At 42.2% G+C, this 25,524-nt stretch overlaps 1 protein-coding gene and 1 pseudogene across 7 annotated transcripts in view; both read left to right on the top strand.

Moving 5' to 3' along the window:
• Rap1gds1 (RAP1, GTP-GDP dissociation stimulator 1) overlaps window positions 1-25,524 on the top strand; it is a 149,332-nt gene that overhangs the window by 121,235 nt on the left and 2,573 nt on the right. For all 7 annotated transcript variants that reach the window (NM_001356388.1, NM_145544.3, NM_001286759.1 and 4 more), the window contains 2 exons: window positions 8,205-8,331; window positions 12,136-12,264. In NM_001356388.1, the coding sequence (NP_001343317.1) occupies window positions 8,205-8,331; window positions 12,136-12,264 (256 nt within the window). The remainder of the gene's footprint in view (window positions 1-8,204; window positions 8,332-12,135; window positions 12,265-25,524) is intronic.
• Window positions 14,968-17,535, top strand: Gm18381 (predicted gene, 18381; annotated as a pseudogene).

Raw genomic sequence — 25,524 nt, 5'->3', positions numbered from 1 at the left:
TGGGGGGTTGTTTTGTTTTGCCTCATGTGTTGTCTTAGTTGAGGGTTTCTGTTGCCAGGATAAAATACCATGACCACAAGAGCAAGTTGGGGATAAAAGGGGTTTACTTGGATTATACTTCTGTAGTCCATCATTGGGGGAGTCAGCACAGGAACTCAACAGGAACCTGGAGGTAGGAACTGATACAGAGGCCATGGAGGGATGCTGCTCGCTGGCTTGCTCCTCATTGTTTGCTGGGTCCTCCCCCATTGATCACTAATGGAGAAGATGCCCTTATAGCTATATCTCATGGAGGCATTTTCCCGACTGAGGCTCCTCCTCTCTGATGATTCCTGTGTCAAGTTGCCACACAAAATCAGCCAGTACATGTGTCTTTTTCCTACATTTGAGAATAAGCTGCTGAGCAGCAGTAGGAACATTTGTTTCCACGTGTCTGTAATCAACATTTAAGGTGCAGTCATTACATGAGATCCAGACCAAGAGTCTTCAGTGAAATTATTTTCTTAATATAGCAAACATTGAAGTAGAGTCAGTGTTTACTCCTGAACGTCAGATTTTAAAATATATCCTATTAAATAATTATTCCAAGAGCTGTTACCCCAAGAACAAGGTTATTTAAGGCTGAGTGTGGTAGTACATAGCAGCAGAGTCAGGGGGATTTCTGCATTTTATGTCAGCTAGATTTACATAGCCCAGCCCAGCCCAGGCTGCGTAGTCAGGCCCTGTCTGAAGACAGAGCAGATGGACAGACTCAGGGTCTTAGGTAGGCTTAATTACAGAAATAATGTGGCCCCTTTTGTTGTTCTATGGTTAACAGCATACATTCAGACATTTCTAATAAAGCCCCTGTAATCCTCTAGTAACTGATTTATTTGTCCAAGAGCTTGTTTTTTAAGTTGCATCTCCAGACTATATACTGTACTGACCTTTCTTTGGAAAAGGCGTTAGAATAAAATTTTGAAATGAATCTGGGAGAGTGGGACCTTAAAATGAGGTGGACTAAGTCTCATGCAATAGCCACCTTTATTCAGACAATTTATACTCTGAGGGTTAAGAAGAGTCACCCAGATCAAGGTTACAATCACAGGGATAAGCCACAAGAGGCAGAAACATGTTTTTCTGTGAAGGCATATGAATTATAATAGCTGAAATAAACTCACTCCTGTCCTCTTCATCTGGGAGGAGCACAAAAACACATTCCCAAAGCAATTCTGCATTTAGAAGAAACTAAAGTTACAAGACTAGCTTGGTTCCTTAGAGTTTTCTCACAAGCACTCAGAATTCTCACATAACTCCATGTTTGAACTGTGTTCCAATGAAGAACAGCAGCTGGTTTCCCAAAGCCTCATGTTTCTTCAAATCCTTCTCAATTTGAAGTGCTTATTCGTGCTTTTGATCATTAACCAACCAAATAAAGCAAAAATGTAGCCATCTTTAATTCTTATATTGGTTGAAAATGGATCTAATGTCAAAAAAGGCAGCCAGAAAAAGATCCCAGCCAGCCATGCATAGTGGTCCGCCCTGTATGCCATAGACGTGTGAGCCTGAGGCAGAAGGATCCCAATTCAAGACCAGCCTGGGCTACTTGAAATTAAACAAACCCACACCAAATTATTACATATACAAAAAAAACAGAAAAGAGTGGAAGGCCTCAGACAATGTGCTACAGTTCTGAATACCAGGTTTTGAGCTAGTTATATAGTGACAGCTACTACCCTATAAACCTGGGACTTGGCAGGTGTGTTTAATAATACATTATGAATAAGAGAGTCCTGGTTTGAATCTATGCAATACCAATTAATAGCTGTGTGAGCTTGCATGTTCCGAACCTATAAATTATTAATTGCTCAGAGTTATGAAGGCTACAATGTGATAATTTTATACACACACATTGGATAATATATCAGGGCAGTTAACATTTCTTTTAAACATTTTTAAATATTTTATTAACATAATCATATATATTTATGACTTAGTAGATAGAATTTTAGTGTGTCTATAGTAAGTACTAGTTAGTTGGTATAATTTATATATCTTTTCTTGTAATCATTTGTATCTAAAACTTTTAGACTCCTCATTAATAGCTTTTTGGTAAATATATACAGCAATTGTAAATTCCAGATGTTTACACTACCGCCGCCATGCCGTAGAATAAAGAAACTATTATTGCTACCTGCACTGGGTTACCCAGTGACTCGACTTTTCCTTTAAGCTCTCTGAGGGTCTCCCCATTTTGTTCCTGTAGTTGTCACTGTTACACACTCTGTCATGAAGCTCCCCTGTATGTGTGAGACACTTCACTTAACCCTCAGTTCATCCTTTTTGGTATAAGTGGCCATATTCTTACAACTGATTCCACTGTGTGTGTGTCTAGGAACGGGGCACCCAAATTATCTGCTATTTCCATTCTTAAGTTCTTGAGAAACCTCTACGGTGTTCTCCCTGATAGCTGCATTTATTTTTAGTTCCACCAATTAGGAATACGAGAACATAAATGAAAATTCACTTTCCTTTTCTCCATATTCTTTGATAATCATTAGTGAGATGGTGTCGGTGGTGTTGACATGAATTTCCTTCAGAGCTAATGAATTTCCTTTTTTTTCTGTAAATTTTTTGGCTATTTGATCTGGAGAATTATCAATCCACATCATTTGCCATTTTTAATTGGATGATTTGGAATGAGCATTTTTAGACACTTATATATTAATTTTGAATATTAATCTTGGCTTACTGTAGAGAATCTTCGCCCACTCTACCAATGATCTGCTTTGCTGTGCAAAAACATTGCTCTGGTCTTACTTCCATTTCTCTGCCTTTGCTTTGGTTTCTTGTGCTCTGGAGTCATAAAGTCAACACCACCTGTTCCATGTCCCAGTGCTCTGGAGTCTGTTCAGCGATTTCCTCTAGGATTTTCAGAGTTTGGGTGCTATATTTAGGTCTCTGCCCCCTGCCTTCCTGTTTAAATTAATTTTCATGTGGAAAAAAATTACACGTATTGCCTGTAGGTAGTTTTCCCAGAGCCATTTGCTGAAGAGTCCCGTTCTCCAGTGTTCAGTTTTGATGCCTTTGTCGATGATGACGTGTCGGTCAATGCAGAGACTTGTTTCTGGGTATTATGTTGTGTCGTCTGTCTGTATCTACTTTACGGCATTATCATGAAAGTTGAGTTTTTGTACCTTTGAAGTGTGCACTGGGAAGGTGAGGATAACAACGTGATACACTTCAGCTTTATTTAAAGACTCTTTCAGGTCTTTTTTGCTTCTGAGTAGATTTTATGATTTGTTTGATTGATTGTGTAGCTGTGTGACAAGATCACAGTCTGCGACCAAAGGCTGCACATTCTAAAAGCGCTTCCTTTCTTGCCATGGTTCCCCATGTTGCAGGTGTGCGGAGGTTGAGTGTTTGGCTAATTCCGTGAAGTTTCCACATGTGGCTCATAGCTGTTGGTTCGTGTACTCAGCAAGTGCCTCAGTCACAGATTCCTTGGTTGGATGCGATCTCCACTGACAAATCCTTTCCTTTTCTGATGGCTTCAACCCCATGTCCATTGCCTGAAACTCATATTTGATACCTGGTTCATACAGCATTCATTTCAGTTGTCAGTAGTTGCTGTTTGGACGAGAGAGTGTTCTTCCCTTTCACCCAGAGCCCTTGAGAATCCTGTCTGCTTGAGAGCTCAACCAAGGCCACAGAACAACTGTGGAGCCCCAAACTGTTTAGTCAGGGTCTAGCACTTTCTCTCTACCCGCACCCCCATTATTTTTGACATGACTCTATGAATGGTGGTGCCTGTTTCCTAAGGATGGGCATTCTGCCTGTTGACCATAGGCATAAAACAAACAAACAAATGCAGAGGGAGGCACCTTCTTCGTCCTGTTGGGGAGATGGTGTGTCTCTTTTAGATTGTGGTCTTCACAGAATTGAGTAAGTAGGACATGTGCGTCAGCCTGTCAGCAGCGTGAATACTTCATCCGTGCTTTTGCTTCACCTGGTGATAGTATCTGTCAGTGAGTGTTCACACTGCTGCTGCTGCCGCTGCCTGCATTGGTGCTTCTGGGTTGTGGATATGGCAGGAAGCAGCAGCCCTTTGTAGTAGGTCTCATTCCATTTCTTCGGTTGCTGATAAAAAGATCCTGTAACCCATCCAGCGTGGCATTTGTAAGCAGCTGTGTCAAAGGCCAGCTCCCCCAACAGCTCCATGCTGTTTGCTTAGAAGTCTCTTGGGGAACCTTCTGCCAGCCATGCCCTTGAATTGGCCGTATTCAGTACTTGAGTAAAGCTCGGAAGTTGGGATATTCAGTCATGGATTGATAATTGGGGCCCACCACCCATCAAGAGGTCTCTGCCCAAGAAGATCCTAGGAGGGAGCCATAAACTTCAGAGGGTTTCAGAGATTCTCGGGTCAGGTTTAGCACTAATGTTCCATTTTCATATTTGTCTAGTCAAATGTGAAATTTTGTATTGTGGGTATATTGAGCTGTTCCTGTGGTAGCGTCCACTGATGCTATACCTAACAGACATTTTCATGATCAACCCAGCACGGGGCAGAGTACGTGCGTGTTTGCACTGACCGGTGTTGTCATACTTTGGAATATTATATTTCTTTCAGAGCTGTTCTGAATTCTGTCTGAAGATTCAGCGCTCCAAAAGTTCCCACTGACTCACAGGTCTCACATGGTTAGTCATCTCAGCCGTGTGCAGTGGCTTCCTGGGCTCATAGCGTTAGGTGGGTTCATACTTTTCCAACTGCAGGGAGTGAAAACGGAAGGAGTGGAAGCTGCCTTGACTAACACCCACCTACCACATGGGCATAGTACTTCACACTTGAAAAATGTAATGTTCCCTGGTTACTAGGTCCTTTAAAAGCCCGTCTAGACAAATGTGTTTAGGCACTGGCTCACTCATCCAACATTTATCCAAATTTCTGAGCAGACACGGATACAATGTTAAAAAATGAAAAACTTTATTATATGATTCATAAATTGGTGATCTAAAATCCAAGCCTAGCACAGAACATCAAATTGTATACATTGTTATACAGTTTCAAAGTCTTAAACTGGGCTTACTTCAGTAATTAAGGAAAAATCAACTGTAAATGCTAGAGGTGAGACTGTTAATGTAGATTATATGTCTTTGTGTTCCAAAACTTGGTTTTCTATTTAAAACAAAACAAGATATTGAAAAATCAACCTGTAATGCATTGTTTCCAACTGTCTGAAATGTCTGTAGACTTTGTAGACATCCAGGCTGTAGAGAAGTCTCATTTCTTGCTTTATTCATTGCAACTGAAATGCTCTAAGAGAAGCTAACTGAATAGCTGGATTTACTTTGTGAAGACTAGCGTTTAAGTTATACTCCTTGGACAATCTTGGTTTCTGGAATGCTGGAGTAACCTTTGTTTCTGGAAAACAATCTTGAAGTTAAAACAAAGTTGTAAATACGTTTGTGAAGGCTCTTAGGACCATGTGAAGCGTCTCACTCTGTGGTGCCTATGGTGACTAAAGCAGGTACCGTGACATTTGCTTTGTCCATATTTGGTTTGGAGCGAAGACTTCCTGGATTTGAACCTTTGCTTTACCTTAGTCCCAGCCTGACTTGGACAAATATCACTTTTCATTTGTAAGCGGGAGACTGTATCTTGCTCAGAGAATCCTCTGCAGGATAAAAATAAGCTGTGTCTCTAAGCTCTTATCATTCTATCAGAAAAGTCAGCCATACGGAGAAGCTGTTGAATAAACTTTAGTTGAAGTAGTTGCAGATAGGATAGACATTTGAAAAGGAAAATGCTCGGATACCTGTTCTGATGAGAGTTGACGTGCTTTAACTAAGTGCTTGGACTCAAAGGCTATTTCTCATTACACGCTTCATTCATTCATTCATTCATTCATTTCCTGCTATTCTGCCACAGTACACTATTGATTTAAAAAGAGAAAGAAAGAAAAAAAAATCACAGACCTTCCTTAGGGGACTGCATGCATCTGTTTATGTTTCCTGGTCAGTAAGTTCCCATGGAAGTTCCATGAAACTCTTGAATGATTTTAAAAATTATATCCAAGATTCTAATAAACTCTTACCTTGTTAACAAATAGGTAATACTTAGGAAGTTAGAAAAGGATTTTAAAGCCTCGTTTCCCTGGAACAGGTGAGGTGCTTAGTGGGTAGTGGGGCTTATGGGCAGGTCTGATTCTCTGAGTTTGCTCTCAGGATCCCACAAGGTGTTAGGAGAGAATTCCCAGGATGGTTCTCAGACCTCTGTGATCACACTTGCACTGACATGCGCCAACACAGTAAATACTAAAGGGGGAACGACTTAGCAGCCGCCGAGCACAGCCGCCCATAAGACATGTAATTCTTAGGTGCCACTTGGGATCACTGGGCTGAAGGAATGATATTTCTGTAAATGGTTGATTTAAAATTTTATGTGAAATAGAAACATAAAGGAAACCATTTTTAAATAGTTTAGAAAATTATAAAAGTCATAATGACAGTTAGATTTGTACATAATTGAAGCTAACAGGAAGTAACTTGATTATTCTAAAATGTAGATTTTTCTATGAGTCACTATGAACTCTTTAATGTAAGAGTTACAGGCTAACAAAACTCGTAACAGTGAAGACAAACTAGTTTCTAAGAAGAACTGTAACTGCATCTGACTTCTTTTTTTTTTTTTCATTTTTTTATTAGGTATTTATTTCATTTACATTTCCAATGCTATCCCAAAAGTCCCCCACACCTTCCCACACCCACTCCCCCACCCACCCACTCCCACTTCTTGGCCCTGGCGTTCCCTTGTACTGAGGCATATAAGGTCTGCACGACCAATGGGCCTCTCTTTCCACTGATGGCCGACCAGGCCATCTTCTGATACATACGCAGCTAGAGACACGAGCTGGGGGGGGGGGGGAGGTTGGGGAGGTACTGGTTAGTTCATGTTGTTGTTCCACCTATAGGGTTGCAGATCCCTTTAGCTCCTTGGATACTTTCTCCAGCTCCTCCATTGGGGGCACTGTGATCCATCCAATAGCTGACTTGTGAGCATCCACTTCTGTGTTTGCTAGGCCTGGGCATAGTCTCACAAGAGACAGCAATATAAGGGTCCTTTCAGCAAAATCTTGCTAGTGTATGCAATGGTGTCAGCGTTTGGAGGCTGATTATGGGATGGATCCCGGGGTATGGCAGTCTCTAGATGGCCCATCCTTTCGTATCAGCTCCAAACTCTGTCTCTATAGCTCCTTCCATGGGTGCCTTGCTCCCAATTCCAAGAAGGGGCAAAGTATCCGCATCTTGGTCTTCGTTCTTCCCGAGCTGACTTCTTACCACATATCTTACATGTCCTTTTATATAATAACTCTGTAGTTACTACAGAACATATGAAAGATAAATCATGTCACAGACAAAGTTACTTGACAGAACACAGGCTCAGGAGTTTGCTCTGTCAAAGTCAGTGTTGATATTAGGACTTAGCTACATCAGAGCTCCCACCACCTCTCCTCAGAGTCAGTGAGAAATTGTGGCAAAAGTTCTTTCTCTTTAGGTTTTGTTGTTGTTGGTTGTGTATGAGAGTGTGAGTGTAAGGAAAAGAAATGCATATGCACTGTTTTCTTTTCGCCATTAAACTCTTTATTCCCTTCCCTCCGAACACTCCAATACACCCCTCCTCTCTCTCAAATTCATGGCCTCATTTCTCACTAATTGTGTGTGTGTGCATACACACATACATACCTGTTTTCAGGGCTGACTGTATGGTATTGGACACCCAGTTAGTGCACTCTTTCCTGGGGAAGGCTTTTCTCCTGCTCTCAGTTTTTTGCCATGTAATTTTCTCAATTTTGTCAAATCAAACAAAGGAGTAAAAGATAATTTTAAAATACTTTTAATTATTAAACAAACAAACAAACAAAACCTTTACCCAGAGTCCTTAGAGACCTGCCTTGGAGAATTGGGGGAAATGAAATGGTACTTTTAGTTCGTTAGTTTCAGAAGTTTTTAGGCCTTCCTTGATAGGAAATGCAATGGTCTTTTTCATTTAAGCAATTTAATTTGTCGTGTTTTGAAGAATTTATTTAAAGCTAAAAGCTTTTCTTTATGATTAAAATGCATTGAATCCTGCACATAAGCACTCAACAATGAGCCGGCTGATTGGAATGCCATCTCTTTATGTGTAGAATTAAGGTTTATAATGCTGTGATATTTATTTATTGTAGGATGTAATTAAAACCATTGTACAGAGTGGTGGCATCAAGCACCTGGTTACCATGGCAACTAGTGAACATGTAATCATGCAGAATGAAGCTCTTGTCGCCCTGGCACTGATAGCAGCCTTGGAACTGGGTAAGTACCTTGCTGACAAACTTACCTTTTCCTGTTTTTAACTTGGACTAAAGCACAGGAGTAGAATTGAAGTCAGGTAGAGCCTTGGCTGTGGAAGTATCTGGCTAGTGTGTACTCACATCTGAATCTGTGGGAAATCGTGTGTAAGTTGCGGTCACGGGTGTCTCCAGTCGCTGTGCCTTGTGTGACATTTTAAAATCAACACTTTAAGGCTTAAGCTTTAAATGATATTTTACTTAGAAGATACATAGCACGTTTTCAGCAGGGCTTATAGATAATCGAAATGATACCTGGAATATCACACCAGGAACCTGGAACTGGGGTTGTAGCTCAATTGGCAGAGTTCTTGCCTGGCATGCATTAGGCCCTGAGTTCGATCCCCGTGTGCCTGTTAATAACCTCTATAAATGCTTTCTATCATTCTACAGTACTGCCTTTATCTACACTCTCCCTGTGTCTTCTGTAGGTATGTGGTCAAAAGTCCCCACAAAGCAGAGTTGAACAAAACTGTTGGTTTCTGTCTGTGCTTGTTGGTGGCTGTGTAGTATACAGTATCCACGTGGCAAAATTCTCTATGAGAAGCCAAAACACAAATAGCTTATATAGGACACCTTTTGGTTCATTAACAGACCCTGATGTATCAGCCAGGGATGGTATATTAGCGCCACATAACCTTTGGGTAAGACTGAGAACTGCTGCACACACACCCTGTCCAGAGGGTCCTTTAAGGACATAGTCATGTTCTCTGCAAACAGGGATAATTAGGCTCCTGCCTTTCCTATCTGTATCCCTTTTACATCTTTCTCACAGTGTTTCTCTAAGTGTTACTGCAAACACTGACTGTATAAAACAAGAGTGGGGAGAGTTCTAGGTTCTAACAGGACAGGCTCCCTGCCCTTTTCCAAAGTTAGTCTAGCACCTTAGCTATGACTACAGTATGTAGCCTGTAATATGTTAGGGTATGTTCTGTCTGTTCCTAGTTTCTTGAGTACTTTTCTATCATGAAGGGATGTTGAACATTCTCATAAACCTTTTCCTTGTCTATCATGATGTCCTTAAGACCTTTTCTGTTGTGTGTGTTTATTGGTTTTCGTATGTTCACCAAGCCTCGCAACCCTGGGATGAAACCAAATTATTCATGGTTCATAATCTCCTTAATGTAGTCTAGGATTTGGTTTATAGATACTCCGTTAGGAAGTTTTGGTTGATTATCAGAACACTGATCTGAACTTTCCTTACATTTTTACCTAGTTTGGGTGTCAGGGTGATCCTAGTTTGAGAAGTGCCAGCATTAGGTCTTCCTTATAAGCTTGGCAGAATTCAGCGGCCTGTGGTTTTCTTTACTGATTCAGTCTCATTATAGGTTGAACAGTTTAGTGGTTTTGGGTTTTTTTTTACGATTTATTTATTGTATGTATGTGAGTACACTGTCACTCACAGATACACCAGAAGAGGGCATCGAATCCCATTACAGATGGTTGCGAGCCACCACATGGTTGCTGGGAATTGAACTCAGGACCTTTGGAAGAACAGCCAATGCTTTTAACCACTGAGCCGTCTCTCCAGCCCTGAGCAGTTTAATTTTGGTAGAACAAAATGAGCTAGACATCAGTCCATTTCATCTGGGTTTTCTGCCTTTTGGAATCGTTTTTCAAAGTACCCCCAGATGATCTGACAGATTTTGTTGGTGTGTTTTAACAACTCTTTTTCATCTCTAATTCTATTAATTTAAGTCTTTGTTTTAGTTTGGCTAGGGGTTTCTCAAACATCTTCCCCCACCCCCAAGGAGCTGGGTCTTTGACCCGCCCTGCTCCCCTACCCACCCACTCCTACTTCTTGGCCCTGGCATTCCCCTGTACTGGGGCATATAAAGTTTGCAAGACCAAGGGGCCTCTCTTCCCAATGATGGCCGACTAGGCAATCTTCTGCTACATATGCACCTAGAGACACAGTTCTGGGGGATACTGGTTAGTTCATATTGTTGATCCTTCTATAGGGTTGCCGACCCCATTTAGCTCCTTGGTTACTTTCTCTGGCTCCTCCTTTAGGAGACCTGTGTTCCATCCAATAGATGACTGTGGGCATCCACTTCTGTATTTGTCAGGCACTGGCATAGCCTCACCGGAGACAGCTATATCAGGGTCCTTTCAGCAAAATCTTGCTGGCATATGTAATAGTGTCTGGGTTTGGTGGCTGATTATGGGATGGATCCCCGGGTCGGGTAGTCTCTGGATGGTCCATCCTTTTAACTGGGTTTCCATTTGGTTGAGTGTCTTTGTCAGAGAGGGGTAAATTTTTCCTATACATCTTCCCTGTTGGTTTACTCAAAGGCAGAGGGCTGTTGCCTGTGTCCAACTGTACATGCCTGGGACAAGCAAGCCTGCACATCTAGCTCTCTTCAGGGAAGAAGAGGAAGCAGGTGCCATCCCCACTATTTTAGGACATGCCATATGAAAACTATCCACCCCAGGACTCGCTTTTCCCTAGCTGTTTTACCTTCCAAAACACTAATCCTAATCTCTGTCCCTCGTACCAGCTTCCTCACAGCTGGTAGACTTATACATCCTTTGACCCTCCGTGTTTGTGTTTGTACATCTTAACTATGTTCCTTGGGGACGACAGATCATCTTTTCTTAATCCACTTAGTCTGAGACTTGCAACTGGTGGATTGAGGTCTTTTGCATTTAAAGGTATCCTTAGGGATCTGCTGTCTCCTGTGACAGTGTTAGGTGATGGTGTGATAGGTTGGATTGTCCTGCATCTGTTACCACTAGCAGTTTGTTGCATTGGGTGCAGTTAGTTCCCTCTTGGCTCTCTGTTCATCCGTCCCTCTCATGAGATGTGTGTGTTCCTGTGTGCGCATGGATGATACTGACGGCTTCTTCTGTACACTCCACTAAGAGTCTCCTACGGTGGTGGCTTGCTTGTCCTGAGCTGCCTTCAGTTGAGTTTGGTGGGTGTAGTGATGGGGGGGGGTTGGTCGTTCACTTCCCGGGCTGGAACTGTATTATCCCAGGCTTTCCTATTGCCAGAATTTTTTTCCCTGAATCAAGTTGTTGCTTTGTTGAATAAAAATTGCCTGTCTCAGTTTCTCCTGCCTTTGGCTTCTTAGGTTTGATTTCTTGCATGTATCCCAGATTTCTTGGGAGTTTGGGGACACGTTTCTTTTTCCTTTACAAATGTCTGAATTTACTATCATCTTGTTTGTTTTGCTTTGTCTTATCTTTTCTGGTGTTGATTTTCTGGTAAGATCAAAATTAAAACACAAAGTATCGACTAGTAAATAATAACTAAGGCACAAGCCTTTACTCCCAGCACTCGGAAGGAAGGAAGGCACGTCTGAGTTCAAAGCCTCCCTGGTCTACAGCCCAGGACAGCCCAGGTTTGATCAGAGAAAAACCTCTACACAATATATCAGAGACAAGATGTCAAAAATACAAAGAGACAATATTAAAAGCTAAAAAGGAAAGTATACCAAAATATAGTATCTTTTGTTAACACCCTTAAGAAACAGGGAAGCTTGGAACAGGACAGTTCATTAGAGTCCAAAGAAACCTTGTCTCAAAAAAACAACAGAACAGAAAAGCCAGTTACAAGTTTTAGGGGTTTTGTTGTTGTTACAGGTGTTGTTTTAAAGCAGAATTTCAGCTTTTGTCTTCCCCATCCCCTCTGCTACCCTTTTCTAAGAGAGCTCACCAGTCCTTTTGGGAAGTGCCCTATGAATGAACAGTGGGTAGAAGAGAGAAAGTATTCAGCCTGATGGTGTTTAGCAACAGCTGTGACACGCTTTGTTTCCCACTAAAGGTCCCGCTGAGAAGGATCTCGCAAGTGCTCAGCTTGTTCAGATCTTACACCGACTGCTAGCAGATGAGAGAAGTGCCCCGGAGATCAAGTACAATTCCATGGTCCTGATCTGCGCTCTCATGGGATCCGGTAAGGCTTCCTCCTGTCGCAGTGTCAGCATGTGGCTTTCATCAGATGTTAAACGTATGGTCATAATAAATGATATAAATAAATAATGGTTTAAAAAGAAGAAGCAATTTGTTTGAAAGAGGATACAGGGGGCAGAATGGAGTATCAGATAACTGCAGCCATAATCATAGGCAGTTTTGAGCTGCCAAATTTGGGTCCTGGGAACCACACTCAGTCCCTCTGTCTCGTAAGAGCAGTATGTACTCCTGACTGCTGAGCCAGCTCTACTTTTAAACCAAAACTGTCCCCCAAAAAATTCTTCTGTAAGAGAAGGTATCATAAACTAAATACAGCAAACAAGTAAATACTTCAAAAATCAAGTTACGTTTATTAATGCCAAGATAAATTTTATGTAAAGAACAAGCTTTCTTTACATAAAATAGCTAAAGACTTCATTCAAGAAATCATTAATTGTGTGAGTGTGTGTGTTTGTGTATAAAATTTCCTGTTTTCTTTCTGATTTCCTGAGTGTTTTTGTTGAAAGGGTAATGTTGAAGACACACACACACCCCAGAATGATACATCTGTATGTTGGTCCTCTTAGCTGTATCAATTTTTTCTTAGAATGATGTAAAACAGTTGGTAGGTACATACAACTTTAGGACTGCTTCCATTTCTTGGTAGAATGACTTTTCTGTCCCAGTGTAATGTCCCTCTGAGTCTTTGCTAGCCTCCTTGCTCTGCAGTCTGATGCATGTGGTGTTAACGTAGTTAGTCCTACTAATTTTTGAGTACCATTGTCTAGACTTTTCTCTCAGTTTCAGTCTATGGTGTTGGTAAGTTTGAAGTGTCAGATAGTCTTTATGGAGTCATTTTATAATCTACCAGTGCTAATTTTAACTGGTATACATCCACCATTTATATTTAATGCAATGTTATTATTTCCTTTCTACTTAGATAACTACCCCCAGCCATTCTATCTGCTAGCAAAAAAAAAAAAAAAAAAAAAAAAATTCACTGTTTTTTCCTCATTTAAGGATGGACTTTACCAACCCCTTCATATGCGCACACAAAAATTCTGTAGGCAAGCAATTTTTGTGCCTAAATCTTTTCTGTCTACACAAGAAAGATATGTTCAAAGTTTCTAGTGAGAAATCCACTGTGTTCTGTTTGTCTTCTCTACTGAATTTCTCTTTCAATTTTTCCACTGTAAAATGTGTCTTAAAGCATATTTGAGTTTATCCTGTTTGAAGTTTTTCAGCTTTTACAACCCATATGTCTCTTACTAAATCGTCTAATTATTATTACTTACGGCTCTTTAGATGTTTTCTTCTTGTCCGAGGTCTCCATGGCACAGATGTGAGCTCTTTAGTGGTATTGCTGCAGGCTTTATCTTTTCTGTTTCATCTTTATCTATTGCTAGGACAATAACTTTCATTGCCTTATCTTAGAGTTTGGCGGTTATTTCCTCTGGTCCTTTTCTTCCAGTATTAACTGCATCAGGTTTTTCAGTTTTCTAAAATAGTTATTTTAGCTCTGGAATTCCCATTTGCTGTGTTGGACATGTTCAAAGCTTTCTGTTAAGATAGGTTTATTGTAATTAAGTACAGGAAAGCGGAGCTCTGCCCTACCAGCCATTTTTCAATGTTCAGTTCAGTAGCAGTAAATATATTCACATTGCTTCTTCACCACCACCTGTCTCCAGTTTTCCATTCCCCCAAACTGATCCTATATCCACCAAGCAGGACCTGCTGGGGGCCCCTGTCCTTCTTGCCTCTGGCTGCTGTACTTCTGTATTTAGCTTATCATTATTATTGTTGTTATATTTTTATTATTATAGGCTTATGAAAGCTGAATAATAAACTATTTGTACTAGTGTTAAGTAATATCTCACTGTGTATGTATATGACAATTTTCTTTCTTTATATAGAATCTATAATAAATGCAAAGAAATCAAGAAACAAAAACTTGGCTTTAGCAGACTGTACCTACATAAATATCTTTTTTATACTATAACATTCAGTTTTCTTCACATAAAGCTTTACATGATTTTATTACATCCAGATAATTTTCTTTATACCATTTATAAAAAAAAGTGTCTTTCAGATTTACAGCTTGTGCCTCTAAAGCAACATCAAAACAACATGCCCCAAAGAAACCAAGGTAGAAAGGAGGCTGCCATATGCCTTCCTAAACATGGCGTGTGAGGAGGTTCTAAAGCCTCCAGCCCCAGGGGTGGGGGGTGGGTTGGTAGAATGTACAGGACTGATGCTCATGTAAGGAACTGGAAAACGTGGCTGGGAGGCGGACAGATGACCTGGCAGAGCTGACACTGCTGAGGGCTACCCTGGCTGTCTGCCTCAGGGCCGAGGACATCTCCATCCTGAAGGAACTCGTGGAGCGAAGGCAGTGGGAAGAGCTGTGTCACCAGGCCTCCCTAAGACGAGAGCAAGTGAGCGGGCGCCTGAACAAATGGGCAGTCTTCAGTGAAAAGAGCCAGGAGCTGGCTGATGGAGAGCAGAGTCTCTCAGAACAGAGACCTCCTCATCGAAGAAATGGTAGAAAAACTCAGGAAGGTTATCAAGAGGAAGTGACTGTTGCCCAAGAGAACAAAATCCAGTTTCAGCAAATGTGAGACCAGCCAGCCACAAGAGAGAGCAAAGCCTCTGAGAGTCAGGACAAGCTCGGCCAAGTGAGTGGCAGGCAGCAGCATCTCTCATTGCATCGAGGGTGAAGAAGCTAAAGGAGACCCTGATGGCTATGCAGCAGCTAGACAAGAACATGGCAGCTGAGGTCTTGGCTGGCCCACATGGAGTCAGAGTTAGCCAAGCCCGTCGTCTATGATTCGTGTAACTCTGAAGAAATACAGAGGAAACTGAGCCGCAGGAACTTCAGAGAGATGTTGAGAAACACAGCACAGGTGTCTCCTCCGTCCGGTGACGCCTGTGCCACCCACGCTGAGTGCGACTCCCGCTGAGTGCGACTCCGTCCAGCAGGCCACTCACAACCTGGACCAGCGGTGGAGGAACATCTGCGCAGTGTCCACGGAGAAGAGACTCAAAATTGAAGAGACACGGTGACTGTGGCGGAAGTTTCTGGATGACTGTTCTTTGACGATTGGTTGGAGATTTCAGAAAGGACGGCTGCATTTCTTCTGGAGGGCTCTATACAGTTGCCAAGGAGGAGCTGAAGAAGTTTGAGGCTTTCCAGAGGCAAGTCCGCAAGAGCCTGACCCAGCTAGAGCCTTATCACCTAGCCAGAGAGAATTGCACAAACTCTGCCTGTAGCCTCAGGCAGATGGTCCATGGTTGCAACCAGAGATGGGATGACTTACAGAAGCGTGTCACTCCATCTTGCTCAGGCTCAAGCATTAGCCAGCGTAAGGAGTTCGAGACTGCCCAGGACCAAGAATGAACATTTTTCTGAATGTAACGTTCAAGCTAAAATAACCAGCAGGAGATCTCACTGATCCACAATAAGATTGAACAGATCATTGCCCAGGGGGAGCCGCTGATTGAAAAGAGCCACCATCATTGAGGAGGAACTGAATGAACTCAGACGCTACTTTGGACATGTGGAAAGATATCACAAGAAATTGATCCACCTGCCCCTACCAGATGACCATGACCTCTTGGACTGAGATATAGATCTGAAGACTCCACGGCTCTTCTAGACTTACGCTGGCAGGACCCCTCTGCAGATGGCATGCCCTCCCCACAGCCTTCTTCCAAACCTCCCTCTCCCTCCCTCAGCCCCTCAGGAGTGAGCAGTCAGAGCTAGATACCCCAGCCAGCATGGACTCCACCCCCCTGGAGTGGGACCATGATTATGACCTCAGTCGAGACCTGCAGTCAGCATCCCAAACTCTGCCCTCAGAAGACAAGGAGTCCTACCTCAGGGGAGCTGTTGGCTTGTCAGATGTAGTGATTCCCAAAAACCCCAAGGCCTATGTAAAACCCACAGAAAATACAATCGGAAATACTTGTGGGGCTCCCAGCTCATTGGAGTCTCAGATGAGGCAACTGGACAAAGCCCTGGATGCCAGCCGCTTCCAGATGCAGCAGATATCCTCAGAAGCAAAATTCCCACAGGGCCAGACCTGGACACCAGCTTACAAGGGTTACATGAAGCTGCTGGGTGAATGCAACGGAAGCATAGATTTGGTGAGGAGACTGGCACACAAGCTGACAGAGGAAGAGAACCTTCCTGGCTTTGTTAACCTCAACAGTGCAGCAACTCAGACAGCTGCTGTGAATGACCGCTGGGAGCTGCTGCAGGCCCAGGCAATGAGCAAGAAGTTGAGAGTGAAGCAGAGCCTTCGGAAGAGGCAGCAGTTTAATTCTGACTGCAATGGCATCTGGGCCTGGCTAAGAAAGACGGAGGAGGAAGTGGACAGGCTCCAGCCCCTGGCGCTCAGCACCGACATCCGCACCATAGAGTCTCGAATCAGAAAGCTCCGGGAGCTCCAGAAAGCTATAGACCACCATGAAGCCATCAACCTCTCCATCGGCCTCTGCAGCTCAGAGTTCACCCAGGCCGACAGTTAGGAGAGCCAAGACTTGCAGGATCGCTTATCCCAGATGAACAGGACATGGGACCGAGTGTGCTCTCTGCTATGCAGTGTCAGGAGGCCCAGGAAATGAGCCACACTTTGCTTCTCATGCTAGAAAACATTGACAGAAGGAAAAGTCAAATTGTCCCAATTGAGTCAACCCTTGACCCAGAGGCACGTCAGGACCATCACAGGCAACTTGTGCAAATAAAGCAGGAGCTGCTGAGGTTCCCGCCCAGAGTGGCCTCACTACAAGCCCTGTCTTGCCAGCTCTTGGTGAATGCTGAGGGTTCAGCTTGTCTGGAAGCCGAAGAAGTCGTCCACGTGATTGAAAACCGGCTCAAGCTTCTCCTGAAGGCCAGCTCTCACAGCAAGGATCTGGAGAAGTTAGTAGACATGTCGGTCAGTCAGCAGGATTCGTCTTCATGGTCTTCTACAGATAAACTGGACACCTCAGGATCCATGAGTCCCTATCTGGAAGAAGTACCCCAGACAGACAGAAATCAGTCCACAAAAGGTGGCTCCAATTCCTTCCTTTCTAAACCCAGGCCAGCACGGGTGGGTGGAGCCTTCCTGGTCCCGGTCCTCCAGGCAGCTCTTCCCTTTCAGCTGCTCCTGTGGCTGCTTCTCGGACTCACCTGCCTTGTACCCATGTCGAAGAAAGACTACAGCTGTGCCCTCTCCAACAACTCTGTCCAATCGTTCCATCCAATGCTCAGACCAATGGTCCTCCTCCACTCTGTTTTTTTTTTTCTTTTTTCCCCCTCTTTTTCTTTTAATTGGGTATTTTCTTTATTTACATTTCAAATGTTATCCCCTTTCCTGTTTTCCCCTCCAAAAATCACCTATCCCCTCGCCCCTCTCCCTGCTCACCAACCCACCCACTTCCACTTCCTGGCCCTGGCATTCCCCCACTCTGGGACATAGAGCCTTCATAGGATAAAGGGCCTCTCCTCCCATTGATGCTCGATGAGGCCATCCTCTGCTGCATGTGTAGCTGGAGCCATGAGTCCCACCATGTGTGCTCTTTGGTTGGTGGTTTAGTCCCTGGGAGCTCTGGGGGTACTGATTGGTTCATATTGTTGTTTCTCCCATGGGGCTGCAAACCCCTTTAGCTCCTGGGGTCCTTTCTCTAGCTCCTTCATTGGGGACCCTGTGCTCAGTCAGATGGCTGTGAGCATCCACTTCTGTATTTGTCAGACACTGGCAGAGCCTCTCAGGAGGGAGCTATATCAGGCTCCTGTCAGCAAGCACTTGTTGGCATCCACAATAGTGCCTGGGTTTGGTGATTGTAAATGGGATGGATCCCCAGGTGAGTCACTCTCTAGATAGTCATTTCTTCAATCTCTACTCCATACTTTGTCTGTCTCTGTAACTCCTTCCATGGGTGTTTTGTTCCCCTCTTCTAAGATGGATAGAAGTATCCACACTATGGTCTTCCTTCTTCTTGAGTTTCATGTGGTTTGTGAATTGTATCTTGGGTATTCCCAGCTTCTGGCTTCTGGGCTTCTGGGCTAATATCCACTTATCAGTGAGTGCATATCATGTGTGTTCTTTTGTGGTTGGGTTACCTCACTCAGGATGATATTTTCAAGTTCCACCCATTTGCCTGTGAATTTCATGAAGTCATTGTTTTTAATAGCTGAGTAGTACTCCATTGTGTAAATGTACCACATTTTCTGTATCCAGTCCTCTGTTGAGGGACATCTGGGTTCTTTCCAGCTTCTAGATATTATAAATAAGGCTGCTATGAACATAGGGGAGCATGTGTCCTTATTACAAGTTGGGACATCTTCTGGGTATATGCCCAGGAGTGGTATTGCTGGGTCCTCGGGTAGTACTATGTCCATTTTTCTGAGGAACCACCAAACTGATTTCCAGAACTGTTGTACCAGCTTGCAATCTCACCAGCAATGGAGGAGTGTTCCTCTTTCTCCACATCCTTTTTGATCTTAGCAATTCTGACTGGTGTGAGGTGGAATCTCAGGGTTGTTTTGATTTGAATTTCCCTGATGACTTAGGATGTTGAACATTTTTTTAGGTGCTTCTCCGCCATTCAATATTCCTCAGTTGGAAATTCTTTGTTTAGCTCTGTACCCCATTTTTAATAGGGTAATTTGTTTCTCTGGAGTCTAACTTCTTGAGTTCTTTGTATATATTGGATATTAGCCCTCTATCAGATGTAGGATTGGTAAAGGTCTTTTCCCAATCTGTTGGTTGCCTTTTTGTCTTATTGACAGTGTCTTTGCCTTACAGAAGCTTTGCAGTTTTATGAGGTCCCATTTGTCGATTCTTGATCTTACAGCATAAGCCATTGGTGTTCTGTTCAGGAATTTTTCCCCTGTGCCCATATCTTCAAGGCTCTTCCCCACTTTCTCTTCTATAAGTTTCAATGTATCTGGCTTTATGTGAAGACCCTTGATCCACTTGGACTTGAGCTTTGTACAAGGAGATAAGAATGGGTTGAACCATTTGTTGAAAGTGCTGTCTTTTTTTCCACTAGATGCTTTTAGCTCCTTTATCAAAGATCGAGTGACCATAGCTGTATGGGTTCATTTCTGGGTCTTCAGTTCTATTCATTGATCGACCTGCCTGTCACTGTACCAATACCATGCATTTTTTATCACAATTGCTCTGTACTACAGCTTGAGGTCAGGGATGGTGATTCCCAGAAGTTCTTTTATTGTTCAGAATAGTTTTCGCTATCCTAGGTTTTTTGTTATTCCACATGAACTTGGAAATTGCTTTTTCTAAATCTATGAAGAATTGAGTTGAAATTTTGATGGGGATTGCATTGAATAGGTAAATAGCTTTTGACAAGATGACCACTTTTACTATATTAATCCTGCCAACCCATGAGCATGGGAGATCTTTCCATCTTCTGAGATCTTCAATTTCTTTCTTCAGAGACTTGAAGTTCTTATCATACAGATCTTTCACTTCCTTAGAGTCACACCAAGGTATTTTATATTATTTGTGACTATTGAGAAGGGTGTTGTTTCCCTAACTTCTTTCTCGGCCTGTTTATCGTTTGTGTAGAGAAAGACCACTTATTTGTTTGAATTAATTTTATATCCAGATACTGCACTGAAGCTGTTTATCAGGTTTAGGAGTTCTCTGGTGGAATTTTTGGGGTCACTTATATATACTATCATATCATCTGCAAATTGTGATATTTTTATTTCTTCCTTTCCAATTTGTATCCCTTTGATCTCCTTTTGTTGTCGAATTGCTCTGGCTAGGACTTCAAGCATTATATTGAGTAGGTAGGGAGAGAGTGGACAGCCCTGCCTAATCCCTGATTTTAGTGGGATTGCTTCGAGTTTCTCTCCATTTAGTTCAATGTTGGCTACTGGTTTGCTGTAAAGTGCTTTTACTATATTTCGGTATGGGCCTTGAATTCCTGGTCTTTAAAAGACTTTTATCATGAACAGGTGTTGGATTTTATCAACTGCTTTCTCAGCATCTAATAAGAGGATCATGAGGTTTTGAGTTTGTTTATATAGTGGATTACACTGATGGATTTCTGTATATTGAACCATCCTTGCATCCCTGGGATGAAGCCTACTTGATCATGATGGATGATCCTTTTGATGTGTTCTTGGATTCAGTTTGCGAGATTTTTATTGAGTATTTTTGCATTGGTATTCATAAAGGAAATTGGTCTAAAGTTCTCTTTCTTTGTTGGATCTTTGTTTGGTTTAGGTATCAGAGTAATCGTGAATTGGGTAGAGTACCTTCTGTTTCTATTTTGTGGAATAGTTTGAGGAGTATTAGTATTAGGTCTTCTTAGAAGGTTTGATAGAACTCTGCACTAAATCCATCAGGTCCTGGGCTTTTTTTTTTTTTTTTTTTTTTTTTTGGTTCAGAGACTATTAATGACAGTTTCTATTTCTTTAGGGAATATGGGACTGTTTAGATTAATGTGATCCTGATTTAACTTTGGTACCTGGTATCTGTCTAAAAAAATTGTCCATTTCATCCAAGTTTTCCAGTTTTTGTTGAGTAAAGGCTTTTGTAGTAGGATCTGATGATATTTTGGATTTCGTCAGATACTGTTATGTCATGTCTCCCTTTACATTTCTGATTTGTTAATTAGGATCCTGTCCTTGTACCCACTAGTTAGCCTTGCTAAGCGTTTATCTATTTTGTTGACTTTTTTCAAAGAACCAGCTCCTCATTTGGTTGATTCTTTGTATGGTTCTTTTTGTTTCCACTTGGTTGATTTCAGCCCTGATTCTGATTATTTCCTGCCGTCTACTCCTCTTGGGTGAATTTGCTTCTTTTTGTTCTAGAGCTTTCAGGTGTGCTATCAAGCCACTAGTATATGCTCTCTCCAGTTTCTTTTTGGAGGCACTCAGAGCTATGAGTTTTCCTCTTAGGACTGCTTTCATTGTCTCCCATAAGTTTGGGTATGTTGTAGCTTTATTTTCATTAAACTCTAAGAAGTCTTTAATTTCTGTATTTCTTCCTTGATCAAGTTATCACTGAGTAGTGTGTTTTTCAGCTTCCACATGTATCTGGGCTATTATTTATGTTGTTCTTAAAGATCAGCCTTAGGCTGTGGTGATCTGATAGGGTGCAAGGGATTATTTCCATATTCTTGTATCTATTGAGGCCTGTTTTGTGACCAATTATATGGTCAGTTTTGGAGAAAGTACCATGAAATGCTGAAGAGGAGGTATATCTTTTTTTTTTTTTTAGGATAAAATGTTCTATAGATATCTGTTAAATCCATTTGTTTCATAACTTCTGTTAATTTCACTGTGTCTCTGTTCAGTTTCTCTTTCCAGGATCTGTCCAGTGATGAGAATGGGGTGTTGAAGTATCCCACTATTATTGTGTGTGGTGCTATGTGTGCTTTGAGCTTTAGTAAAGTTTCTTTAATAAATGTGGATGCCCTTGCATTTGGAGCATAGATATTCAGAATTGAGAGTTCATCTTGGTAAATTTTACCTTTGATGAGTATGAAGTGTCCCTCCTTATCTTTTTTTATTATTATTATTACGTATTTTCCTCAAGTACATTTCCAATGCTCTCCCAAAAGTCCCCCATACCCTCCCCCCCCCCACTTCCCTACCCACCCATTCCCATTTTTTGGCCCTGGCGTTCTCCTGTACTGGGGCATATAAAGTTTGTGTGTCCAATGGGCCTCTCTTTCCAGTGATGGCCGACTAGGCCATCTTTTGATACATATGCAGCTATAGTCAAGAGCTCCGGGGTACTGGTTAGTTCAGAATGTTGTTCCACCTATAGGGTTGCAGATCCCTTTAGCTCCTTGGGTACTTTCTCTAGCTCCACCGTTGGGAGCCCTGTGATCCATCCAATAGCTGACTGTGAGCATCCACTTCTGTGTTTGCTAGGCCCCGACATAGTCTCACTAGAGACTGCTATATTTGGAACCTTTCAGCAAAATCTTGCTAGTGTATGCAATGGTGTCAGCGTTTGGAAGCTGATTATGGGGTGGATCCCTGGATATGGCAATCTCTAGATCCTCCTTATCTTTTTTGGTAAATTTAGGTTGAATGTCGATTTTATTCAATATTAAAATGGCTACTCCAGCTTGTTTCTTGGGACCATTTGCTTGGAAAATAGTTTTCTGGCCTTTTACTCTGAGGTACTGTCTGTCTTTGTCCCTGAGGTGGGTTTCCTGTGTGCAGCAAAAAGTTGGGTCTTGTTTACATAACCAGTCTGCTAGTCTATGTCTTTTTATTGGGGAACTGAGTCCATTGATATTAAGAGATGTTAAGGAAAAGTGATTGTTGCTTCCTGTTATTGTTGTTGTTAGCTTTGGAATTCTGTTCATGTGGCTGTCTTCTTTTAGTTTTTTTTTTAGGATAACTTTCTTGCTTTTTCTAGGGCATAGTCTTCTTCCTTGTGTTGGGTTGGCATTTTCCTTTTTTTATCCTTTAAAGGGCTGAATTTGTGGAAAGATATTGTGTGAATTTGGTTTTGTCAGGGAATACTTTGGTTTCTCCATCTATGGTAATTGAGAGTTTTGCTGGGTATAGTAGCCTGGGCTGGCATTTGTGTTCTCTTAGGGTCTATATGACATCTGTCAAGGATCTTCTGACTTTAATAGTCTCTGGGGAGAAGTCAGGTGTAATTCTGATAAGTCTGCCTTTATATGTTACTTGACCTTTTTCCCTTACTGCTTTTAATATTCTTTCTTTGTTTTGTGCATTTGGTGTTTTGAATATTAAGTGATGAGAGGAATTTATTTCCTGGTCCAAACAGTTTGGAGTCCTGTAGGCTTCTTGTATGTTTATGGGCAACTCTTTCTTTAGGTTGGGGAAGTTTTCTTCTATAATTTTGTTAAAGATATTTCCTGGCCCTTTAAGTTGGAAATCTTCCTTCTCGTCTATACATATTATCCTTAGGTTTGGTCTTTTCTTTGTGTCCTGGATTTCCTGGATGTTTTGGATTAGGATCTTTTTCATTTCCCATTTTCTTTGATTGTTGTGTCAATGTTTTCTATGGTATCTTCTGCACCTGATATTCTCTCTTCTATCTCTTGTATTCTGTTGGTGATGCTTACATCTATGGCTCCTGACTTCTTTCCTGGGTTTTCTATCTCCAGAGTTGTCTCCTTTTGTGATTTCTTTATTGTTTCTACTTCCATTTTTAGATCTTGGATGGTTTTGTTCAATTCCGTTGCCTGTTTGGATGTGTTTTCCTGTAATTCTTTAAGGGATTTTTGTGTTTCCTCTTTAAGGGCTTCTGCCTGTTTACCACTGTTCTCCTGTATTTCTTTAAGGGAGTCATTTATGTCCTTCTTATAGTCCTCCATCATTGTCATGAGAAGTGATTTTAGATCTATGTCTTGCTTTTCTGGTGTGTTGGTGTTTCCAAGACTTGCTATGGTGGGAGAATTGGGTTCTGATGATGTCAAGTAACCTTGGTTTCTGTTGCTTCTGTTCTTACACTTGCCTTCTGCCGTCTGATTATCTCAAGTGCTCCCTGCCCTCGATATATCTGACTGGAACCTGTCCTTCCTGTAATCCCAGATGAGTCAGAACTCCTCAGAGTCCAGCTTTCTCTGTGATACTGTGATTCTAGGCTCCTGTGATCCTGAGATTCTGAGTGTGTCTGAGTTCTTGGCAGTCAAGCTTCCTCTGAGACTTTGAGATCCTGACCAAGCTCCTGGGATCCTGAGATCCTAAGATCCTGGGTGTGTTTGAGAGCCTGGAAGTGGTTCTTCTTCGGGGGGCCGTGGGACTGTCCACTGAGTTCAAAACCAAGGTAGACCAGTGTGCCAACTGGAAGGAACCTGAGTCCCTGGTCAGGCAGATCTTCTGTGTATGTCCCTGCTCCTGCTGGCCCCAGGCACTCCTGATGGTGTTGGAACCAATGTTGTGTTCTACTCACCAGTGATTCTAAGATCTTGGACGTGCTAAGGTGCCTGGGGAGTAGAGAGTCTTCTGGGGACCGTGAGACTGTCTGCCGAGTTCGTGCCCAAGGTGGCCCGGCGCACCCTCCTTCACTCAGAAGCAAGCAGAATACCTGCACAAGCTCAGGTAGCAAGAGGGGAAGCAGGCCCAAAGCAATCCCATGCTGTCAGAGAAGGCGTGATCTTGGCAGAGGTCCTCGTACGGCAGCTCCAGTTCTCCATAACCTGTGTGTAAAAAAAGAAAAAAAAATTGAGCCTTTGAACATGGACAGTAAACAACAGGGGACAAACAAACATGGGATTGATACCATGTCATTTGACACTCTGAGCCTTAATACTAAAGAAATTAAGTAAAGGACATACAGTGTTCCCTGGACCCATTGAGTCTCGGCCTTTGGCATAGCCAAAGGCTCTCTGTACTGGGCCATCTGGGCAGCTTTCCTGTGATTCTGCCTGATCAACCCAAAAGCCTTGGCCATGTGACGTTTCTGCCAGTAAAGCACATGGGTTCTCGTTTCTCAGAATCCCAATTAACCCCATTTTCTTTGTAGTCACCACTCCAATGACTGAAGGCTGATTGTTGTGGTTTGCCTTTCTGCAGTCATCAGTGATACTGGGGAATCGTTTCATGTCCACAGTGGAAGTTGTCATGAATGTTGAGTTGTACCATTCCCTAATATGTTCTGGACGTTAATCTTATATCAGATTTGTGATTTATAAACATCCCCCATTCTGCTGGTTATCTTTTAATTCTGTTGATAAGACTCTGATATATAAAAGCTTTTTATTTTGTTGAAATACCATTTTTGATGAAATTCATTTTTCTGTTTGTTGCCTGTACCCTTGTTGCTGTAGCCAAGAATAAAGTCTAAGCTTGTAAGGCAGGGCATCTACTTCATCCTCTTACATGTGACAACCCATTTGTTGAAAAGCCTCACCCTTCCTGAGCAGTCTCGATACCCTTATCAAATCATTTGACTATGTGTGAGAAGTGATTTCCTCTCTGTATTCTGTTGCTCTGTGTCTGTCTCTTTAACAGAACTACACTAAAGTCAAGAAGTGGGAGGTTCAAGAAGAAGGTTTGTTCTTTTTCAAGTTATTTTGTAAACGTGAGGTCCTAAGATTCTATGCGACTGGTCCTACACACCTTTAATCCCAACACTTTAAAGGATGAGTCTGACTGGTCTACTTAGTTAGTTCCAGGACAGCTAGGACTGTATAAGGGAAATCCTGTCTCAAAAAAGAATAAAAATAAAAAAAGATTCTATGTGACTTTCGGATGGATTTCTTTTTTCTGTTTCTAATAAAAGATTAGTTTTGGTGTTTGATGTTGGACATA

The sequence above is a fragment of the Mus musculus genome, chromosome 3 (genome assembly GCF_000001635.26).
Source record: "Mus musculus strain C57BL/6J chromosome 3, GRCm38.p6 C57BL/6J".
NCBI lineage: Eukaryota > Metazoa > Chordata > Mammalia > Rodentia > Muridae > Mus > Mus musculus.
This window is presented reverse-complemented; position numbering and strand designations above follow the sequence as displayed.